At 59.2% G+C, this 20,885-nt stretch overlaps 1 protein-coding gene across 5 annotated transcripts in view; it reads left to right on the top strand.

Annotated features, from left to right (window-relative positions):
• Nucleotides 1-20,885, top strand: part of ACTN4 (actinin alpha 4) — a 69,966-nt gene that overhangs the window by 43,376 nt on the left and 5,705 nt on the right. For 3 of the 5 annotated variants that reach the window (XM_081273760.1, XM_081273759.1, XM_081273758.1), the window contains exons 2-12: nucleotides 1,417-1,531; nucleotides 1,736-1,855; nucleotides 4,461-4,547; nucleotides 5,378-5,465; nucleotides 7,713-7,791; nucleotides 9,026-9,107; nucleotides 10,778-10,863; nucleotides 13,432-13,524; nucleotides 14,652-14,882; nucleotides 15,373-15,520; nucleotides 18,813-18,963. In XM_081273760.1, the coding sequence (XP_081129886.1) occupies nucleotides 1,417-1,531; nucleotides 1,736-1,855; nucleotides 4,461-4,547; nucleotides 5,378-5,465; nucleotides 7,713-7,791; nucleotides 9,026-9,107; nucleotides 10,778-10,863; nucleotides 13,432-13,524; nucleotides 14,652-14,882; nucleotides 15,373-15,520; nucleotides 18,813-18,963 (1,280 nt within the window). Of the gene's footprint in view, nucleotides 1-1,416; nucleotides 1,532-1,735; nucleotides 1,856-4,460; nucleotides 4,548-5,377; nucleotides 5,466-7,712; nucleotides 7,792-9,025; nucleotides 9,108-9,782; nucleotides 9,869-10,777; nucleotides 10,864-13,431; nucleotides 13,525-14,651; nucleotides 14,883-15,372; nucleotides 15,521-18,812; nucleotides 18,964-20,885 lie in introns of all 5 variants that reach the window. The other 2 variants (XM_081273757.1, XM_081273756.1) reach the window with 1 other exon arrangement.

Raw genomic sequence — 20,885 nt, 5'->3', positions numbered from 1 at the left:
GGGGAGTGGTCTGAAGCCTGGAGCTGGGCCCCTGGATGGGGTGCATGCTGATTAGGCAGCGTCTTTGGGAGGGGCCTGTATCAGCTCTGAATAAGCAGGTTTGGTGAGAGTCCTCAGAACACGTGGTACTTGGCCGGAGGCCCCACAGAAGCCCCCTTGTCCCATGTGGCCCTTGCCTGTGTCCTGGGCATAGAATGTGCTCTTGCACGTCCCTGGCAGTCTGCCCACTTCTGCGCTGGCCCTGCAGATTGAGGAGGCAGCTTGGGGCATGGGGCACAGTGGCTCCTGGGGCTTGGGGTGTTCTGAAGACCTTGCTGCAGAAGGGTAAGGACCAGTTTGCCCAGAGTTGTCTGGACATGTTGGTATTAACTGGTCTGAGCTGCCTCTGTGGCACTGATGTCTGATAACATGCCCCAGCTGGCGGGGCTGAGTGGCCCTGTCCTTGGGGGGTCTGCCATCATGATAGGTGCATCCAGGTCTGGCTTCCTGTTCAGGGTCCCCTGCCCCCACCTTCCAGCCGATCCTCAGAGATTCCTCTTCAAATGTAGGTGCTTCCCACTCCCCTGCCCACCCGCTCTAAGACAAATCAGAAGTCAGGCGTTTGATTCAGAAGGATGGGAGCGGGGTTCCAAGGTGCACACCGAGAATCCCAGCAACTTAGTGAAATGTTATTTCAAAATAAAAAAGGCTGGGAATGGCTCAGTGGTAAAATGTCCCTAGGTTCATTCGCCAGTACAAAAAAAAAAAAAAAAATTAAAAGCTTGGGACATGGAACGTTCTATAGGGAAGAGAGAGGCCAGGGTGTTGGGCCACAGGAAGCCCCACTACATGACGTGTGCAGGGCTCAGAGGCTCTGTAGTCCTGTCTCTCAGGAGGGCTTGCCTCTGGGCCACCCTGAGTGTGGAGACGCTGAGGAAACTGCGTTTATAGGTGGCTTCTCGGGCCATGCCCTATCTGCCACTGATGGGATTCTGCAGCCTCTCATTAGTCAGTGGAAGAAGCCAGTGCTTGGCCAGGAGCTATGTCCACCTAGAAACGAGGACCTGAGCTCTTGGAGGGTAGGGACCTGCCTGTCGTTTGCCACCTGTAGGACCTGCTGCTCCATCGGGGTTGTAGAACTTAAGAGCCACCTTGGGCGCTGCTGCCTGGTGCACCGTGGGCTCCCTCACGGGAGCTCGGTGTGGGGGAAAGGGCGCTTGCTGCAGGCTTGACGGGGTGGGCCTCGGCTCCCTTATTTTTGCTCGGGTTACTCTAAAGCTCAAACAATGTGCACATAGATGGTGGATCTAGGGCCTGGTCCTGAGCCAGTGTCCCATGGTAGCCTCTGCCCTCCTGGGCCTGGACTTCAGCCTACGCTTTTAGTAAGAGCCACACCAGCCCGGCTGACCCTCCCTGCCCCTCTGTCCCACCTCCCAGACCTTCACAGCCTGGTGTAACTCCCACCTGCGGAAGGCGGGCACGCAGATCGAGAACATTGACGAGGACTTCCGCGACGGGCTCAAGCTCATGCTGCTCCTGGAGGTCATTTCAGGTGAGCCTCCCACTGACGCAGTGCCATCCGCACGGAGACTGGTGCCTCGTCACAGTGGGCCCCAGAGACACTGCCCCGTTGCCACCGGCGTCTGGGCATTGGCCTGTGGGCAGGTGCAGAGTGGCCATGAGGGCCATCGGGGCCTGGTGTCGGAGAGCAGGGGACACTAAGGCGCTGTGCGCTCCGTCTCTGTGCTTCTCTCAGGGGAGCGGCTGCCTAAGCCCGAGCGTGGGAAGATGCGGGTGCACAAGATCAACAATGTGAACAAAGCCCTGGACTTCATCGCCAGCAAAGGGGTCAAGCTGGTCTCCATTGGAGCGGAAGGTGAGCTCCTGACAGGGAGGCTGGGTCCAGCCGAGTTCCTGACCTTGAGGCTGACATTGCATTCTGAGCACATGCAGTGGTCTAGTAGTGGAGCCCTTGGGGTTAAAGCCCCAATGTGTATTCACCAGTGACCACAGTGACTGCCCTCCATAGGATACTGGGCCCAGCAACCCACACACACCTTGCAGGGAAGTCCAGGTGGGTGCAGTCCAAATCTGGGAAGTGTAATGGACCCAGCCATGAGGGACAGGGCGAGGAATGACTTTGACTTAGATCCTGGTCACCCTCATTTGTTCCTGCACTGGACCCAGCTACAGTGACAGACATGTGACCTGGTCCCACTGTGCCAGGAGCACCTCCACCAGGGCCCTGCCTGGCGTGTATGGGCAGGAGGGAGTGCAGAGAGAAGGGGCCTAGTGGCCCCAGTCGGGGCGTTGGGAAAGGACACAAGAACAAAGGTCAGTGCCCAGACTTCTAGAGCAGGCTTTGGACTGCCCCAGGATCCGCTGTGTTCCGAAGGGATACCGTGGACCCCACTCCGCCAGCCCTGTGCCCTCCCTCTGGGGCAGCGGGCTATCCTCAGGGCCCCAGGGTTGAGCTCCCAGACGCTTTGGGAGGTGAGTTGAGGCCTGATGGAGCCCAGACGCTCCCAGCAGCCCGGGCTCCAGTTCTGCTCATTAGAGCAGGGTTTCTTGCCCTGACATCCCTGTTGTCCCAGCTTTTAGAAAAACAAAGAAAACTAATTGCCATTAATGACAGGCCCTGAGAGTGTGGCCAGAGCTCCGGGCCAGAATGCGCACGCAGAGTTCCAAGGCCTGCCCCAGCCCAGGACCTCTCCCAGGAGGGCTGCCAAGCCCTGCATGCCACAGTCGAGGTGGTTGGTGTTTGTTTAAAAAAATCAAAACCCAAAAATTCAGTCAGGCCCAGAGATGTTCTGTCCTGCTGGCTCTCTCCCCTGGGCCCTGCTCCAGCCGGTGCTGCTCATGGCTGCATTTGTTTTGCTCAAACGCGCGTCTGTCAATACAGAAGGGGTTGGAGGAGAGACCGGGCGGCCTCATTTTCATTTGGAGAAAAACTTGATCTGAAATGTTCCCATTCATGCCCAGATTGGTTCCCTTCCAATCCCTGTAACCACTGGGCCCTGGGACGAAGCTAGAGGGCAGCCTAATGGAGCCTCATCCACCTGAGAACTTGGCCCTGCCCTGGCTGCAGCCCCCGCCCCTCCACATAGCCGGGCAGTTGGGGGAGAATGGCTTCTTTGTGGGGTTTACGAGAGGGGGAAGCCGTCGGGCACAGCTGCAGGTCAAACAACAGCTGGTGGACGTGTCCTGTGCCTGCACTTCCAGTGGCTGTGTGTGGGATTGAGCTGTCCCCTGCCCTGGAGGGCTGTATCTTGGTGGCAGGCCCCATAGCTGCTCCGAAGGAAGAGCTGCCTTTGCCCCACAACTGGAAGGGAGCAGGTGGCTCTGCTCAGTGTCTGTGTCTGGGGACTTGGACCCTAGGACAAGATTAGGACAGACACTGGTCCCTTCCCTGCCTCGGGCAGCAGACATGCATTTCCTCATCCTGGAACCTGAAGTCCAGAGCCGCTGTGGGGTCAGCGGCGGTTCACCCGCTGTCCTCCTGTGGCTGTCAGTGCCCCTTTTCTTCCGGGTGTGTCCTGGGAGGTGCACCCCTCCACTTTCTGACCCCTGCGTCCTCCAGCCACACCCGCCCTCAGGTTTCCGCTCCTGGGGGGCTGCGCCTGGCCTCCCCAGCTCCTGCAGCGGCCTTTGCCGGCCCCCAGATGCTCTCTCCTGTCCTCTGAACTCGTTTGCAGGCCCCTGTGTGGCCCGCTGAGACGCGGGCAGCAGAGGAGCTGGGGCCGGGTGAGGCTCCTGGAGACAGGCAGTGAGGGGTGAGTGAGTGAAGGCTCGTGGGAGGAGAGGCCCCAGGGGCATCCTCCATCGCCGAGGTCCTCGAAGCAAAGAAGAACCTGGCTTGCTGAGCAGCCAGAGGATTCCAGGAGGGGGAGGGACAGTCACCCTGTGGGCCACACTGCGGAACACAGCGTCATCTTGGGCACAGTGGAATCTTTAGCAGGGGTGTGACACAGATCCAACCCTCCTGGCTGTTGTGAAGAGGTGACCTGACTGTAGGGGTTAGGAGGAGACGGCAGGGGCACAAACAAGGGTGGCAGCAGCCCAGGTCCCCAGCACAGCTGAGTAGCCCGTGCACTGACCCATCAGAGCCCGGCTCAGCGGAGGGCAGGGCCTTCACTTACAAGCAGAGTCAGGCCTGAGCTTAGGTGCCATGGCATAGGTGTGAGCAGAAGGCCACACACCTGGGACAGTCCTCCCGGAGCAGTTCCGTAGCTGGGCCATGACAATGAGCGGTCCCTGGGGAAGAGGTCTTCATGGCCTTGGAGACACACGGAGACGCGAGGCACCCGGTAGCTGCAGGCTTTTAAAACAGTCTTCTCAGCGCGTGGCGCCTCCTCCCAGGGAGGCAGGCGGGCAGCCCGGGTCCAGCAGAGAGCTGAGCTGGTCTCCCAGTGGGGCTGGAAGGCTGCCTGGGAGAGCCAAGCCTCCCTGCAGCCTAACAGCCCCCCTCCTCCCCCGAGCAGAGATCGTAGACGGCAACGCCAAGATGACGCTGGGCATGATCTGGACCATCATCCTCAGGTTCGCCATCCAGGACATCTCCGTGGAAGGTAAGGGTGGCAGCCGCCTTCCGCCTTCCGCCTCCCGGGTCACGTCAGTTCCCAAAGCTTTGTCTTTGTGCTTCAGGCCCCTTCCTTGCTTCATTGGGGTGACTCAGAGGTGGCCTTTCAAAGGAGTCCGTGGTTAGTTGACAGAGTCCTCCCTCGCCACTCACCCCCTCCCTTGGCCTTGTTCTCATGGTCCCCAGGGTGTGGACTCTCACACTGCCCCCATGAAGCGGGCAAGGGAGACTGGGCCCTTTCAATTTTTTATTTAGAGACCGGTCTCACTGAGTTACTCAGGGCCTTGCTAAGTTGCTGAGGCTGGCTTTGAACTTGCGATCCTCCTGCCTCAGCCTCCCAAGCCACTGGGATCACAGGCATGCTCCACCGCACCCAGCTACAGCTAGGAACTCTGGTCACGGACTAAGTGCCAAGTTTGGCCTGGGCTGGTTTTCTCTCTGCCCAACCCCCCAACCTTGGGTCTTGTCCTCATGGACCTGGTGTCGGCCCCGGCCATCCAGAAATGGGCTTCACTTCCCTCCAGCTACCCGTGTGCACCACAGGATGGGGAAAGCTGCCAGGCCACTTTATGGAGGGGGCTCCTGGGTGCTAGGTCACAGAGTGACCAGGACACAGGTGTTCCCTAAGCTTACAGAACTCCCAATCTGAGGTCAACTGCCCTGGGCTGGCAGCTGGGATGGGCCGGGGTCTGCTGCTGTAAGGGTGGGCATCCTCCCTCCGTGGGTGGTGTTTGCCCCAGACCTGAGGCTAGGTGTCCTCCGCGGGTCAAGTTCCGAGGTCCATTTTTGAGCCCGTCTCATCGTCCCTGTGTTTTGCAGAGACCTCTGCCAAGGAAGGGCTCCTCCTCTGGTGCCAGAGAAAGACGGCGCCATATAAGAATGTCAACGTGCAGAACTTCCACATCAGGTGAGCACACGACTCGGGCACCCCCGTCGCCACCCCAGAGCCACGGGGCTTCCTCCCACCTGCCCCACTTCCTGTGTTTTTGTTGTGGTCTATGAGACACCAGCCCTTAGTATGTCCCTGTCCCAGCCCCTGTGGTCCCACGCACGGGAAGGTGCCCTGGTCTTCTCCAAGGAGGAAGCAGTGGCCACCTGAAGGCAGGCCCAGCACTCCTGCAGCCTTCTAGAACCTTCTTCTGCCCCAAGCAAGGTGACTTAGAAACAACAACCAAGCTCCTCCTGTATTAACGTCTTGAGGACTGATCCTTCGTTATTATCTAGAGGTGGGGAAATATACTCTCTGCTAAGAAGAGCAGCACTAGGCCCAGCTTGATCTCGCTCCCTCTGGTGGGAGAGGGTGGGACATATCACCGTGACCGAGGGAGGCAGGGCTAGTGCCACACGAGAGGTGGGGCGCCCTCTGGTTAGGGCACAGACTCAGATCAGGTCCTGCTTGGTGCGTGACTTCGCCCCTCTAAGCCTCTGGGGCGGCACATAAGTTCCACAGGGGTCCTGGTATGTTCTCCAGAGCCCTGTGCTGGATATTGAGGGCCTTTCCCGTCATACTCCACTGTTAATAGCACATGCTTCATGGTCCCCCCACCTGTCTGTGTGTCTCTCTCTTTTGGTAATGCAGATTGAATTCAGGGGCACTCGGCCTCTGAGCTACATCCTTAGCCCTATTTTGTATTTTACTTAGAGACAGGGTCTCACTGAGTTGCTGAAGCTGGCTTTGAATTCGCAATCCTCCTGCCTCAGCCTCTCAAGCTGCTGGGATTACAGGCTGCCACCACACCCTGCCCTTTTTATTTTTTATTTTAAGACAGGGTCTTGTTAAGCTTCTTAGGTCCTTGTTAATTTGCTGAGGCTGGCCTTGAATTTGTAATCCTCCTGCCTCAGCCTCCCGAGTTGCTGGGATTCCAGGTGTGCATCACTGTGCCTGGTCGTGGTCCCTCTCTTGATGACTCCTCTATTTGTCTCCTTCCTTTCCTCACCATCAGATGATGATCTTCTCACTCGTTTATGTGTTCAGTCAGTGAATATCTGTGGAGTACATGCTGCTTCCATGAGGCCCTGCCGTGGGCGGTCGACCCCAAGGCAAGGGGAGCAGCAGTCGGAGGTGCGCAGTGCAGCCATTTCAGAGAGTGAGAAGTGCTGTGTAAATATGCTACAATTGAGCAAGGCAATAGAACGCTAACTGGGGTGACATTCTAAGCAGGTGACATTAAGCCTGACCCCGGAAAGAACCAGCTCTTTAAGTAAGGATCTCAGAGAGGAAACTCTAACTAGTCCATCTTAGGACCAGCTTGTGACTCTGTAGAGGATCTCTTTGCTGGAGAGACCCCCTGCATGCCACAGCGGGCTCTTGCAGGGGGCCTGGGCTCAAACGCAGGGCTGTGTGGGTGCTGGGCAAGTGTGCTGCTACTGGACTGCATCCCTGCCTTTTGTGTGCATGTATCATTTTTGATTCAGTGTCTTGCTGTGTTGCCTGGGCTTGGCCTTGAACTTGTGATCCTGACTCATCCTCCCTGGTAGCTGGGATTGCCGGCCTGCGCCACAGCCCCTGACCACAGCTCTCCATGGGTCAGGTCAGCCACGGGGCTGGGTCACACAGCCCAGGCACTGGGCTCCTCTGAAGTGGGCCTGTCTCCTTCAGGGCTCTTGGGTATACAGTGCTCAGAGGGTCAGGCCATCTCAGTCACACAGTCCTTGTCACGCGTCAGACACTGGTGTAGGCACTTACTCATTTACTCCTCACCACCACCCTGGAAATTAAGAACGGCTTTGGTGCCATTCCATGTTCCCACCATAGTGAGGGCACCCTCCTCATGACCTTTGCTTTGCTTTCTTTTCTTTTCTTTTTTTTTAATATACCAGCGATTGAACGTAGGGACTCTTAACTACTGAGCCACATCCCAGCCCCGCCTTTTTAAAAAAAAAAAAATTTAAGATATTGATGGGCCTTTATTTTATTCATTTATTTGTAAGCAATGCTGAGAATCAAACCCAGGGCCTCCCACATGCTGGGCAGGTGCTCTACCACTGAGCCACAGCCCCAGCCCTCCCCAGTCCTTTTTTATATTTTATTTAGAGACATGGTCTTGTCAAGTTGCTCAGGGCCTTGCTAAATTGCTGAAGCTGGCCTTGAACTCACGATCCTCCTGCTTCAGCCTCCTGAGCCGCTGGGATAACCTTTGCTTTTCATTTGCAGCTGGAAGGACGGTCTTGCCTTCAACGCCCTGATCCACCGGCACCGGCCAGAGCTGATTGAGTACGACAAGCTGAGAAAGGTATGTCTCCTGCTGCCCTCAGTGGCCTCTCACACTTGAGTCTGAGGCCCTGACTCTGGGCTGCTGTCCACTGTCCGCTTCCTTGGCTGGATCTTGGCTCCGTTGGGCAGGTTGGGAGCACTCGTGCCCGCTCCCCGGGTCTCTGGCTTGGTGGCTGACTTGCTCCCTGAGTCCCTCAGGGATTGTCCCGTCTCCCTCCATGGGTATTGCAGCAGCCAGGGCTCCTAGGGCCTGTCCCTCAGGCCTTCTGACTCCCCTTCCTTGGATTCTGGTTTAGGCAGCACCCCCCTCTGCCCCCGGGGAGGACGTGGGGGATTCTGAACCGTCACCGCTGGCCAGCACCTCCTGGACGAGAGCCAGCCCCGTGCTCTCAGAGCTCCCGGCTCTGGGGAAGGCGGGCAGCACGTCCACAGCAAACCCAGCACAGGAGGCTGTCCCCGCGAGCCGAGCCGGGGGGGCCACCTGCAGAAGGACAGTGCCCCTGAGTTGGAGGGGCTGGAGAGGGCCCTGGAGGAGGAGCAGCTCCAGGCCAGAGGAGGGCACATTCACACACAGGCCCTCAAGCAGCTCCTCTGGTCACAGTGAGAATGTGGCTCACTCCAGCTAGAAACCGACAAGGGGACGCGAGGACGGGGGCTGCGAGGATGGGGGGCTACGAGGATGGGGTCTGTGAGGACGGGGGGCTGCGAGGATGGAGGCTGCGAGGACGGGGGGCTGCGAGGATGGAGGCTGTGAGGACGGGGGGCTGCGAGGATGGGGTCTGTGAGGACGGGGGCCTGGGGCACTCCAGGAGGTGGGCCGCAGGCGCTCCCCACACCTGCCCCAGTGCGCTCTCAGGCCTGGGCCGCACCCGTGGGGTTTCAGGGCAGGAAGTTAATCTCAGATTGACGGGTGGCTGGGAACTCCGTGGGAAGTACGTACCTGCGTTTTCATGGAGGAAAAGTTCCATGGATGGGCTGGGCTTTGGCTCAGTGGCAGAGCATTTGCTGGCATGTGAGGGGCACTGGGTTCGATCCTCAGCACCACATAGAAATAAGTAAATAAAAGATCCATTTACAGCTAAAATATTTTTAAAAGTTCCATGGTTTGCCCCATGGCGGGCATTGGCCTTCCCGTCCCTGGACAGCTCACCTGGGGACTCCTGCCCTTGGTCTCCCCACTCCCAGGTCAGCTCTTGTGCCCTCAGCCCATGTGTCCTACCCCTGACTGCTTCCTGTCCCCCTTGCCCCCACAGGATGATCCAGTCACCAACCTGAACAATGCCTTCGAAGTGGCTGAGAAATACCTCGATATCCCCAAGATGCTGGATGCAGAGGGTCAGTATGTCCTTTTGGTTCAGTGACCACCTTTCTTTCCTGCCTCGCCTCTCTGGCCTGGCACTGGGCCAGGGCCCGCAGCCTCACCTGACCTTGGGGGTAACCTCAGGGAGCTCAGCCGGTGGAGTCGGGGGAGGGCTGAATAAGTCCTGGTGCACTGGACACCTGGACAGCGCATCACCCTGGTCCTGGAGCAGGGGCAGCGAGAGCCCACCAGGTCTCTGTGGGGTGGAAAAGGGCGGGAGGGAAGCAGCTGGGGGGCGGCTCTCTGGGCCTGGGGCAGGGTGGTTGGCCACGGCGCACTGGCTCTGGCTTCCTGCGCCCAGCCGGCCCCCTACCCCCGCCTGCTGTCCAGGCCGCCAGGGTGGAATTTTGTTTTTTCCTTTTCCGGCCTCAATCCAGCCAGCACCACCCCCAACCAGGACCCATGTCTCTGGCCTCTGGTGGCCCCTGGAGTTGACTGTCCTTCAGCCCCTCGAGGCCACCCTCAGAGAGGAAGTGGCCTCCTTCTGATCCAGTTCCCACAGCCTTGGCCTTTCCTGAGATCCCGGGGGTCGGGGCGGAGGGTGCACCCAGACCCGTGGGTGCCCCAATCAGTTCTGAGGGTCCTTCTCCCAAGACAGCGTGGCCTCGGGAGCCTGCTCGGGCGGCTTAACCCCTGTCGTTCACTTGCAGACATCGTGAACACGGCCCGGCCCGACGAGAAGGCCATAATGACCTATGTGTCCAGCTTCTACCATGCCTTCTCAGGAGCGCAGAAGGTACCGGGCAGGGCCGGGCAGGCCCTCCTCGCCGCCGCTGCCCAATGCCGCCGCTGCCTCTCGCCTCCCACGCTCACCTCATTTCTCTTGCAGACAGCAGTGGCCTCTCTCCGACTGGAAGCCACTCCCCCACTCCTGGGCATCGCTGCCTGTTCAGTCTTTGCTCTAGTGTCTGTCGGGTGCCTGGCTGTGCCAGGCTGTGTTCTAGGCAGTGAGGACAGAGTTGTTGCCAGTCAGGCAGGTTCCCTGCTCTGTGAGCGCGGACGCCCTGGCTGTAACCACCATAGGTCAGCACACAAAATTATTTCATGTGGCGAGAAGTGTGGTAGAGGGCTTGGGACAGGATGGTGGCCTAGACATAGCTGTGGTGACTCAACTGGCCGTGAACAGGAAGGGGTGATGTGAGCAGGCTCTTGGGGTGAGGAGAAGGACTGAAGATTATGTTGAAGGCATTCCAGAAAGAGAGTGAGGCAGATGCAAAGGCCCTGAGGCAAGGATTAACTTTTACAAGGAAAGGCTAAAGAGAAGAGAGTGAGGGGAAGAATGAGATAGGGGGCCAGACTGTTGGGGCTCGTCATAGTCTGGGACGAGGAGGTGTAGAAGAACACTAGGAGTAAGGAGTCGCACCCAACATGTAAGCCCCTGCTTACATTTTCAGAAAATAAGTCTGCCTTGGTTCTTCCAGCCCCAGACAAAGCTGCTTTCACAGAGTCCTGGTTTGGAAAGGAAGCAGCTTATCCAGACCTTTCTCCCTCTGCTCACCAGGCAGCCGCACCACCCGGGCCTGGGGGGCTGGCTTCCAGTCCAGAGCAAGCTGTTCCTCCCGCATGAGCCTCGGGCCGGCCGGCTCCCTGCCTGCGTCTTTCACTCTCTCTGCTTCTCTCTCTCTCTCCCTCTCTCTCTGCGCAGATATTGTGGGCACTCTGAGGCCAGATGAGAAGGCCATCATGACTTACGTGTCCTGCTTCTACCACGCTTTCTCGGGGGCCCAGAAGGTGAGCCGGGGTGGGAGGACCCTTGCTGCTGTGGCTGCGGACTTGCCCTCTGTCACCCTACGTCACCACTGTTCACATATGGTCAGAGCCCTGGCTAAGCAGGGCACCAGAAGGGCCACCCAGGACAGATGTCCCGTGACTTGGTGTCCCCAGTGCTTCCCACCGTTTGTGTGGGACTTCCACAGGGTCCCCAGAGGTGCTCTGTTTGAGCGCAGCCCACCTTGTGAGTAGGCGGAACGTCCTGCTCAGACAAGGAGAAGCCCGTGCCACAGTAGGTGGCAGAGCTGGGATGGGACCACGCGGCATCCTTCTCAGGGCCTCCTGCCTGCTGGCCCCTGGCCCCACCCGGGCTCAGCTGTGCAGGCTGGCCTTCTCTGGAGCTCCCTGCTCTCCCAGCCGCCCTCCAGAAGCTGAGCCAGCTTGGGTAGAGCTGGCAGAGGTGCCCACAGGCACCTTTCCCTGAGCCTGCTGACCGTATGCCACCCCTGGCCCCTCAGGGGCTCTCGTTTGGTGCCTCTGTGCCCTCCCTGGTCTCTGAAGCATCGCGGGCAGCAGTGTGTTCCACTAACTTTGTGTCAGCCTTTGGTGCAGAGGACGAGGAATCAGTCCTTGTTTAAAGAAGAAGTGGGACTCTAAAGTCCCAGGACCACGGCTCCTGCTGCCTTCTGTAGACCACATTGTGTCATTGTGACCTTGGATAAGGCACGTCCCTCCGTTTCCCCATCTATGAAATGGGGCTCGCGGTAGCCCCTCTTACAGGATTGTTCTGGGGTAAACAAGGCCCTGCAGGTACAGCCAGTGTTCTGTGAGTGGCCAAGGACTCCAGTGGCCAGTGGGGTTGCTCCTGCCCTGCCAGGTGGGCACGGGTGGTGTTTTCTGTCCCCCTGGCCACATGACCAGGTGGAGCCCCTTTCCCTTCTACTGGCCTGAGACTGGAGCTGATGTCTGCCATGTTCTGCTGGAGGGCACAGGCCAGGGACACCCAGGGAGGACGCACCCTCCCCTGGGAGGAGGGTCCTCACTGCAGACCTGCCTATGCACGCTTCCCACTGGACTTGCCCACTGTGGTCCTCCCTGCCCACCACACCGCCCTCACCAGGTGGCTGTTCCTCTTCCTCGGACGCCCCTGTGCTCAGAGCTGAACTCTGGTGGTGGTCAAGGGTTCCGAGGGATTGTGGGAGCAGGGGCTGACGGAAAGGCGGGTCAGAGTGGTTGGAGGTTTCTGGGCAGCTGGGCCTAGAAGCTTGTTGCAGCCCCTCCTGTGGAGGAGACACGGGCCACCCTGCAGGACACGGGCCTGTCCTGGAAGGAGAGTGCTAGACTCAGGGGGCGCCGGCCTTCGGCTGTGAATTCACCTCTCAGGACGCCTCGTGATGCCTGTTATTGCTGTGGTCATTTCCCAGAGATTGGTCCCATCTCTCTCTTAAGGGTGCTTTCTGGGGTTTTTGTTTCATAACTGCAAGGTCACCCCAGCCTGGCCTTGAGTGGCCCTCTTTCCTGGTTATCCGTAAACACCACCTCTTTCTTCCTTTACTCAGTTCACTCACCAGCCCTGAGCACCCGACCCCCGACCCCCGGGCTGGCTGCCAGGAATCCAGTGACCCCACATCCCTGTGACCAGCAGCATCCTGGTGGAGAGTGGATTTAAGCTTGGGGTGCCAGATGTCACTGCCCATTAGGGGTCAGAAACTGACCCCGTGACCCCCCGCCAGCTGCTGCCCTGGCTGTGCTTCCTGCGCGCTGGGGCTGATGTCACCAGCTGAGGCCCCAAGAGCTCACTTCTGAGGGGCACTGCCTGAGGTCCCTGGCGTGTCCTGCAGCAGGGTGCAGGGTGTGTGCCCTTGTGTGTGCACGCGCTCACGCTGGCCTGGCTGGCTGTGCCCTCCCTGCCTGCCCTGCAGTGTGGATGGGAGAGGCCAGGCCGAGTGCCTGGAGCCGTCTCCCGAGCCTCTGTTTTCCTCCCGTCGCTCTGTAGACCCTCCTCACTATTTCTGTTCCTGTTCTGTTGCCGTTTCAACTCCTCTTGGACCCTTTCTGTGCTTCCTGAAAGGTACCTGGCCTCCCCCTGGTGTGGCACCTCCCTCCTGCTCACACCTGTGCTCCCCCCACAGAGAAAATAGGGCCTGCTCCCTGCTGCCCATGCTGTGTTCTCCAGAGCCACGGCCCCTTCTGCCCACAACTGATTTCTGCCCACGCGAGGTGGTAACACCTGCCCGAGGGGAGGAGAGGGGGACCCGGCGTGTTGTACCCACACGCTGGCTGCTCCTGGGGCCAGAGCCCCCTGTGGCTCCCTCCAGCTATTGTCCACCCGAGGCTCCTCCAAGACTTGGGCCCACTGCAGCCCCAGCGCTCCTCTTCGTGGGGACTCTTGCGAGGGCTTGTTCTCAGGACAAGAGGCTCCTGCAGGAGCACGCAGGGCCCAGCCATCCTGCTGCAGTTGCACTTTCTTTCCTTCCCCCTCGGGAAGTTCTCTGAGGGCCATGGAGAAGCTGCTTTCAAGGGACACGCTGTTGGTGGGAGGGTCCCCAAGCCTGAGGCAGTCCTGACTCTGCACTTCTCCCGTCCCAGGCCGAGACCGCGGCCAACCGCATCTGCAAGGTGCTCGCCGTCAACCAGGAGAACGAGCACCTGATGGAGGACTACGAGCGGCTGGCCAGCGACGTGAGTGCTTGTGTCCCTGCCCCGCTGGCCCCGCAGCTTTGCTGACAGCTCTTGTTGTTCTTGGCCAGAGGTCCCCACAGCCCTAGTAGGGAGATGGCAGGTGTGGCCACGGGACTAGCAGAGCGCAGGAGGGCACAGGGCGTGCGGTCGCCGGGTCAGGGCGCGGCCCTTTGGCCTGATGGTACAGGGTCAGAACCTGGTCCCTGTCACAGCCAGCTTTTCCTGCAGAGATGCTCAGCAGTCACGTGACTGTTCTTCGGAGGCCAGTGGTTTCCAGCCTTTGAGATTTCACAGACCAGAAAATTTCGACAAGTATCTGACAACAATCTAGGGCGGCCAACTTTTTATTTTGCCTACACATTTTACAAAAGCAAAACTGGGGTGAGGCCCGGTGCTCGAGCTCTTGCCTGCCACGCACGAGCCTGTGCCCCATCCCCAGTGCTGCAGCCGTCCTTCCCAACACCAGGCAGGGCAAAGAGCGGAGCTCCTGGGTCCCCCGCCATTGCCTGTGAGGGACTCTGCCCGAGCGTCAAGGTGCACTCTCAGGCAGACGCTTCTGTCCTCGGCCCCCTCACTTGGCTGGGGTTGGCGTTTGGAGCCATTTCCCCAAGTGCTCTCCAATAGACAGTGACTGGCTTTACCTTCCTAGAATTGTCCTAGAAAGATCTGAGTAGCTGCTAGGAATACACGTTACTTTCTTTTTCAAGTTTCTGATGTTTTTTGGGTCCCAGGCCATGCTCCCTCGCGGACCCCTGCCCTTGTGACATTTACCATCCCTGAACCAAGCAGAGAAGCTCTTAGATAAGCTCAGGGAAGCCAGGGCTAGTGGGTCACCTGACAGCGAGGAGGGGGCTTCTGAGGAGGGGTGTTTGTTGAGCTGCCCATGTGGACCTGGCAAAGAGGCAAGAGGTATAGCCAAGAACAGCACGGGGGTTCCTGGGAGGCCTTGTTCCCAGAATCCTGTGCTGTGGGGTCCCAATAGGACTCACGGGAGAGCCAGGCTGGGGAGGAGGAGAAGCCCTGGGGGCAGGCCCACAGTGGTCCAGGTCCCATGCTCCATAGCAGGGGGCAGGCCGTGGGCACTCTTCCCCCTGCAAGGGTCACCACAGCTTCTTGTGGGCCTGCAGCTCCTGGAGTGGATCCGGCGCACCATTCCCTGGCTAGAGGACCGTGTGCCCCAGAAGACCATCCAGGAGATGCAGCAGAAGCTGGAGGATTTCCGTGACTACCGGCGCGTGCACAAGCCGCCCAAGGTGCAGGAGAAGTGCCAGCTGGAGATCAACTTCAACACGCTGCAGACCAAGCTGCGCCTCAGCAACCGGCCGGCCTTCATGCCCTCTGAGGGCAGGATGGTCTCGGTGAGCGCCCGCCCCAGGGGGCCATGCCCGTGGGACTGAAGAGCAGCTGGGAGGGGCAGCGGCAGCTCAGAACAGCCCTTGGGCTTGGCCTGCTGCTCGGCTAGCACGTCTCCCTCAACCAGAACACATGGCCTCTGGGGCAGGCTGGCTGAGGGTCACTTCACACTGCCCCACACCCCATCACTCCCTGGATGTCACACTTGAGTGGTTTGTGTGGAAGTTTGAATTTGGACCCCTAGGCTGCTGTAACCCTAGGATCGAGGGTTACCTCTGGCTCCATAACCTCACCCACAGCATCCCTCTGTCTGTCCATCCATTCATTCGCTCTCCAGTTCACAGACTCATTCAGTTAATGCAGAGGAACCCAGGGACCGAGTGTGCTGGGCTCTTGGCACCTGGACATGGCAAGGGGTGGTCAAGCAGGACTGTGGCCCCGCCGCTGACCTTCCGCAGCCTCCTATGACAGCCCTGCCTTCTCCTGTCCCCACAGGACATCAACAATGGCTGGCAGCACCTGGAGCAGGCGGAGAAGGGCTATGAGGAGTGGCTGCTGAATGAGATCCGCAGGCTGGAGCGGCTCGACCACCTGGCGGAGAAGTTCCGGCAAAAGGCCTCCATCCACGAGGCCTGGACTGACGGTACGGCCCTCTTCCCTGTTCCTGCTCAGATGTGCACACACGCACGCACACCCGGAGCCCCTGCTATGCAGGGTCTGTGTGTCCAGCCCCTTTCCTGTCTTGTCTAAAGCTGCTTTGGGACTCGTCCAGCCCCAGGCAGCAGGGCGCACCTGGGCCATGTCTTCCTTCTTGCCCAACCTGCACTGCCCTCAGAGATTATTACAGGCCTCTTCCTGGGTCATAAAGGGTCAGTCATCCAGGAATGCAGCCAAGCCCTATCCTGCTCTTTAGGCAAGTGACTGTATAGCTCTGCCGTGGCTTCTCTGAGGCAGTTCCCATCCCCATCCAGGTCAGGCATATGGGCAGGGCTCTCCTGTCCCTGGCACCGTGTTGGGACAGTCTGCCCCCGTCTCACACTGCTGGTGCCGCATGCTGAAGAGCTTGCGTGTTCCCAGCTGCCTCTGGCTCTGCTGTGGGACCTGCGGTGGCGCTCGCTGGCTACCAGCCACGTGCAGGAGCCCCTCCTTGCCCTGCCTCAGGGCCTCCTGCCAGGGACCTGGACCCCTGCAAGATGGGTCCACTTGGAGGGAATTCGTGTCGCCTCCTGTTTCCCGGCGGCCCCAGAGCTGCCTTGGCTCGGGATGTAGAATTCCATCACGTCCCTGGCCCTTGGTCGGGACCCACACCATGGTTGAGATTCCAGATTCCAGGGGCCAGAAAACTACCAGTCCTGAGAAAGCCAGAAAAGAAAAGTAAGCACAGGCCAGGGGCGGGGTTCACGGAGGCCTTGGGTTCAGCCCCAGCTCTGGTGCCAGTTGGAATGTGGGGGACAAACAAAAAAGCCCTCCACAGGCTCCTCGCTCCTGCTCGTGGCCCATACTGCCTCCTGGCCCTGCTGGCCCTGCTGGCCCTCCTGCTACCATGGCCCAGCTGATCCCCCTTCTCGCCTGGTGTGGTCCTTGGCTCTTCTGCCCCTCACTCCTCACGGAATCTCCGCCCAGCCTCTGGGACCTCTGCTAACCACTGTCCACCCTGCTGTGTGGGCAGGCCACCCACCCCTGTCTCAAGAGGTTCCGTGGCAGCTCCACATGTCCCACAGGCCTGTGCCCACCTCACCTGTCCCTGGCTATGGCCAGCTCATGCCCTTCACATGAGCTCAGCCTGCTCTTCTCCAACAGCAGTGCCAGATCCACAGCGATCCCCTGGTCCTCTCTGCCAGGGACACATGGCAAGGCCAGGAAGCTGGCCAGGCAGGGACGGGGGGTGCAGGCCCCTCTCCTGTGCCTCATAAAGTGGTACCTAGGAGGAGGGCGTGATGGCTGCTGGCGTTCAGTTTGTTCAATAAACATGTCTTCAGCCACTCTCCCAGACAGGCCTGTACGCAGCAGCTTTCCTGCCCGGGGAATGCTCGGGCCAGCGAAGGTTTGCATTTTCCTTGTCCTAGAACCCCTGGCCACAGCAAGGAGAGGTTACAGCACCCACGTCCCGCGCTCAGGCTGAGCCGTCCCCTGCTGTCTTGCTCCATGTGCTCCTCCTCCAGGGCTGCTGGGGTTTCCTTTCTGGGCATGTCTTTCAGTGCCCTCTCCAAGGCTCCAGGAAACCCTGGGCAGTGATTTCCTGAGGGGCGTGGGTGCGATGGCCCACCAGAGCCCTGTCCCTGGGAATGACTGGGTCTGGCCTTCACCTAAGGAGTTTAGAAGTTAGCTTAGTCCTGGGCCCGGGCCCTGCTGGTCCAGGAGCCTCCACATACCCCTGCCTGGCTAGGCGTCCCCTCCGCCACAGGCGTTTGGCATCAAGCCCTGCCCTGCATCAGCCCAGAGTCCCCGGCAGACCTGCCAGCTCCCATGCCCGAGACCGGAGCTTGTCCTCTGAACCAGAGAAGGGGCTTGCCCCGTAGTCCCCTGCGCCCCTGCAGCAGTCAGGACGCCTCTTCAGTCCAGTTAGGGGTCTCGGGCTGGTTTGAGCATCACTGCTCAGTACTGCAGGGCTGAGGGTCCATCAGGTGCCCCGCACTGGGACCTGGATTTCCTGGAAATGAAACCAAACACCAGTGAATCCCCACGTCCCTTCTCTGCCTGCCACTTGGCCTGATCTGGTACCGTGTGGCTGGGCCCGCCCCCTGGTTCCTCAGGCGGCCCCTCTAGCTGCCTGCTGAAGCGTGGCCGAGGCCCAATGCTAACCTGCTATTTCTGGTTCCCACCCCAGGAGCAGGCAGTCTGGAGAGGGGAACTGCCCGCTAGCCTCTGTGGTCAGGCCTCCCGAGGGGGTGGGGCGGCCGGCTGGCCAGGGAGCAGCTTCTCCTGGGCAGCCTACTGCTTGCCTGCGTGCCAGGCCCTGCCGAGGGGTGGCTGGTAGTTGCCGTACAGATGAGGCTGTGGGTGGCTGAGATGAGCATAGCACTGGCTCCGCACCCGCCACTCTCACATCACCTCGCTGAAGCCTGGACTAGCCCGATGCCATGTAGCTGCTGCTGTTGGCCCCATTTTACAGATGAAGGATGGGACCCAGAGACTTAGTCACCACACGGGGTGGCAGCTGTTTGTTAGTGCTCTGGGCAGAGCCAGAAGGGGCTCTCTGAGCTGCCACTCCTAGCAAAGGAGCTCAGCTAAAGCAGGGCCCCTTAGGAGCAGGGTCCTCACTCCCCTCCCGCAGGCCGGCGCACTCCTCTCTGTGCCTTGCAGTCACCTCGCTGGCTTGCAGGGTTGGCTTGAGCTTTTGTGCTGGGTATGTCATTAGTCAGGCTCCAGGACTAATAACAGTGTTCCTCCCTTCAAAGGGCCTCACAGTGACCCCGCCCCACTGCACATAAACAGCCAGAGGACTGTGGGAAGGGGCTGAGATGTGTGGTGGGATCACCACCCGAGGAGCCTGGCTCCAAAAGGCTGTGGTGCAGGCTCTGGGCCAGGCTCCCAGGAGAACCCAGACCCTGAAGCTGCCCCTTCCCTGGCCCTGCCTGGGGAGTGGGCCTTGGGCCCAGGTGTTTCTCCAGGTCCTGTCCCACCAGAAACGGGGTCTAGCTTTCTGGCCCTGCTGCTGTGGTTCAATTCTATGGTCCCCTCCCAGTAAAGGGGGTTGAGTTCAGAACACATGGGTTGAGTTGGGATCGCTGTCTCAGGCCCACAGACTCCATCCAGAACATACTTGGGCCTAGAGATCCCTGGAGGGCAAGGAAGAAGATTCTGGAAGTTTCTAGACTCATAGTACCTCCCTCAGCAAGGAAGGATGTGGAGTCCACATCCCCTTTCCCCTCCTAGTTAGACAGCCCCATGGCTGCTGGGCTGCTGTCCAAGTGCCTCTGTGCACCCACCCCCAGGGAAGGAGGCCATGCTGAAACACCGGGACTACGAGACAGCCACCCTGTCAGACATCAAAGCCCTCATCCGCAAGCACGAGGCCTTCGAGAGTGACCTGGCCGCACACCAGGACCGCGTGGAACAGATTGCAGCGATTGCCCAGGAACTCAAGTATGTGTGGGCCCTCTGCACCCTGCCCTGGGGGGTGGTGGAAGCATCCCGGGTCCAGCCGACTGCCTGGAATGGGGCCCTTGAGCCTTCACCTCCTAGATACTGCGAAGGGCCCTCTGGGGTAAAGCCTTTGGCCCCTCCTGCCTCAGCCCTGAATGAGGAAAAAGGAACTGTAGGTCCTCCAGCAGAGAAGAGGTTGCTGACCACTTGTCCTGAGTTCTCAGGCTTTAGGGGTCCCCGGGCCTCACCCGCCCTGCCCACCATACCATGTAGGTCCCCAGCCCCTGGCGGGGTGGGCCGCTGGTCTGTTGTACTCCCAGCCGCTCCTCCCTGAGGAACTGGGCTGCACAGTAGGCCCATTGTTCCGCCCGGCCTCTTCCCTCCTGCTCAGAATACACTTATTGTGAAGGCTTCCAGGCAGCCGGGTCTCGCCCCTCCCTTCCCCACCCTGCAGATAAACTTGTGTGCACAATTAGTACACTGAGCCCCTGGAGCCCGTGAATGGGGCCTTATTCCACCAGCACAGCGGCCGGCCCCGCGAGTGGGAGGCCCAGGCCATTACTTCATGGAAAATCCACAGGCCCTAAAGGGGCCGCAAGGCTCCCAAAATAGCCGTCTGCTCAAAAATAGGCTTCTTGGCTGGAGCTGCCTCTTCCACAGCCACCCCTGTCCTGCCGCAGTTGTCCCCAGAGTCCTGCTATTCCTGAAGACGGGGACCCAGGCTAATGCCAGGGAGCCCTGCACTGGGCACCCTGGTTTCCCTCCTGCTCCCCCGTCCTTGCTGTGGGGTGCTCTAGGGCTTCCCATCTGCCCCAGACAATGCTGTAGGGCTTCCACAGGTACCCCCAGGGTCCTGCATGTCCATACCAAGGACAGCAAGGCCAGAGGCAGGTACCCTCGGGGCTGTAGGGGCTATAGGGGCATGGGCAGGTGCCCCCAGCTGACTGGGCCAGCTGCATGAGGCCTATTGCCCTGACCTGGGGCCTGGGGGCTTTCTAAACTGTTCTAGAAGAGAGAGGGAGGGTCTTTTGAGTGCTGTCCATGCCACAGTCATCCAAATAATAGTTCCCAAACAGCAGCAGCCCCCTCACTCGGGTACAGCCCAAGAACGTACCAAGGGGGCACAATGGGTGCCCGAAGCCGTGAATAACACCAAACCTTAGGTCTGCTATATTTTCTGTGCATATGTACCTATTGTGAAATTTAATTTTTACAGTAGGCACATTAAGAGATTATCAACAACAAAGTAGTACAATTGTGACAATATACTGGAGTAAAGTTCACAGGGATGTGGTCATTCTCTCTTGAAACAGTCAAGACATTGATGTTTTCAAGTCACAAATAACTGAACTGTGCAAGCCGAACCTCAGACAATTCTATTTGCCTGTTAAGGCAACTTACTTTTTTTTCTTAAATATCAAATTGGTTACTTAGCATGAGATTGCATGCTAGTTACATCTTTTTTTCTTACTGCCTGTTGAAATGAATTAAATCGTTTATGAGTAGCTGTTGCTTCTTGTATTTACGAGGTGTAGAGGCTGCTCTGAGCACTTCATGTGCATGAACTGACTGGACACCCCCATAGTCTCATCCCACGTCACAGATAAGAAAACGGAGGCATCTGGAGTAGGGGGTACACTCAGCCAGGATCACCAGGGGTCAATCATCATCGACCACATTCCAGAGCCTGTGGTTTGAGCCTCTGCACTCTGCCGGGTGTTCTTTAAATCAAGGAACAGCCAAAATCCCAGGCCTGTTAGGGCTGCACTGCAGCCCCCTGCCTGGTTGTTTAGAAGCCACTACTCCCGCCCCCCCACTCCTCCTGCCCTGGGCAGCTGATTACTACTGCCCTCCAGTGTTGGCCCTGGGACCCCTGGGGCAGGGTGCAGCTACACCCCTTGCCTGGGGTCTCACTGCCATCT

This window comes from Spermophilus citellus (genome assembly GCF_964194105.1).
Source record: "Spermophilus citellus genome assembly, chromosome: 18".
Classification (NCBI taxonomy): Eukaryota; Metazoa; Chordata; class Mammalia; order Rodentia; family Sciuridae; genus Spermophilus; species Spermophilus citellus.
Note: the sequence above shows the minus strand (reverse complement) of the source record. Positions and strands in the feature narration are given on the sequence as shown.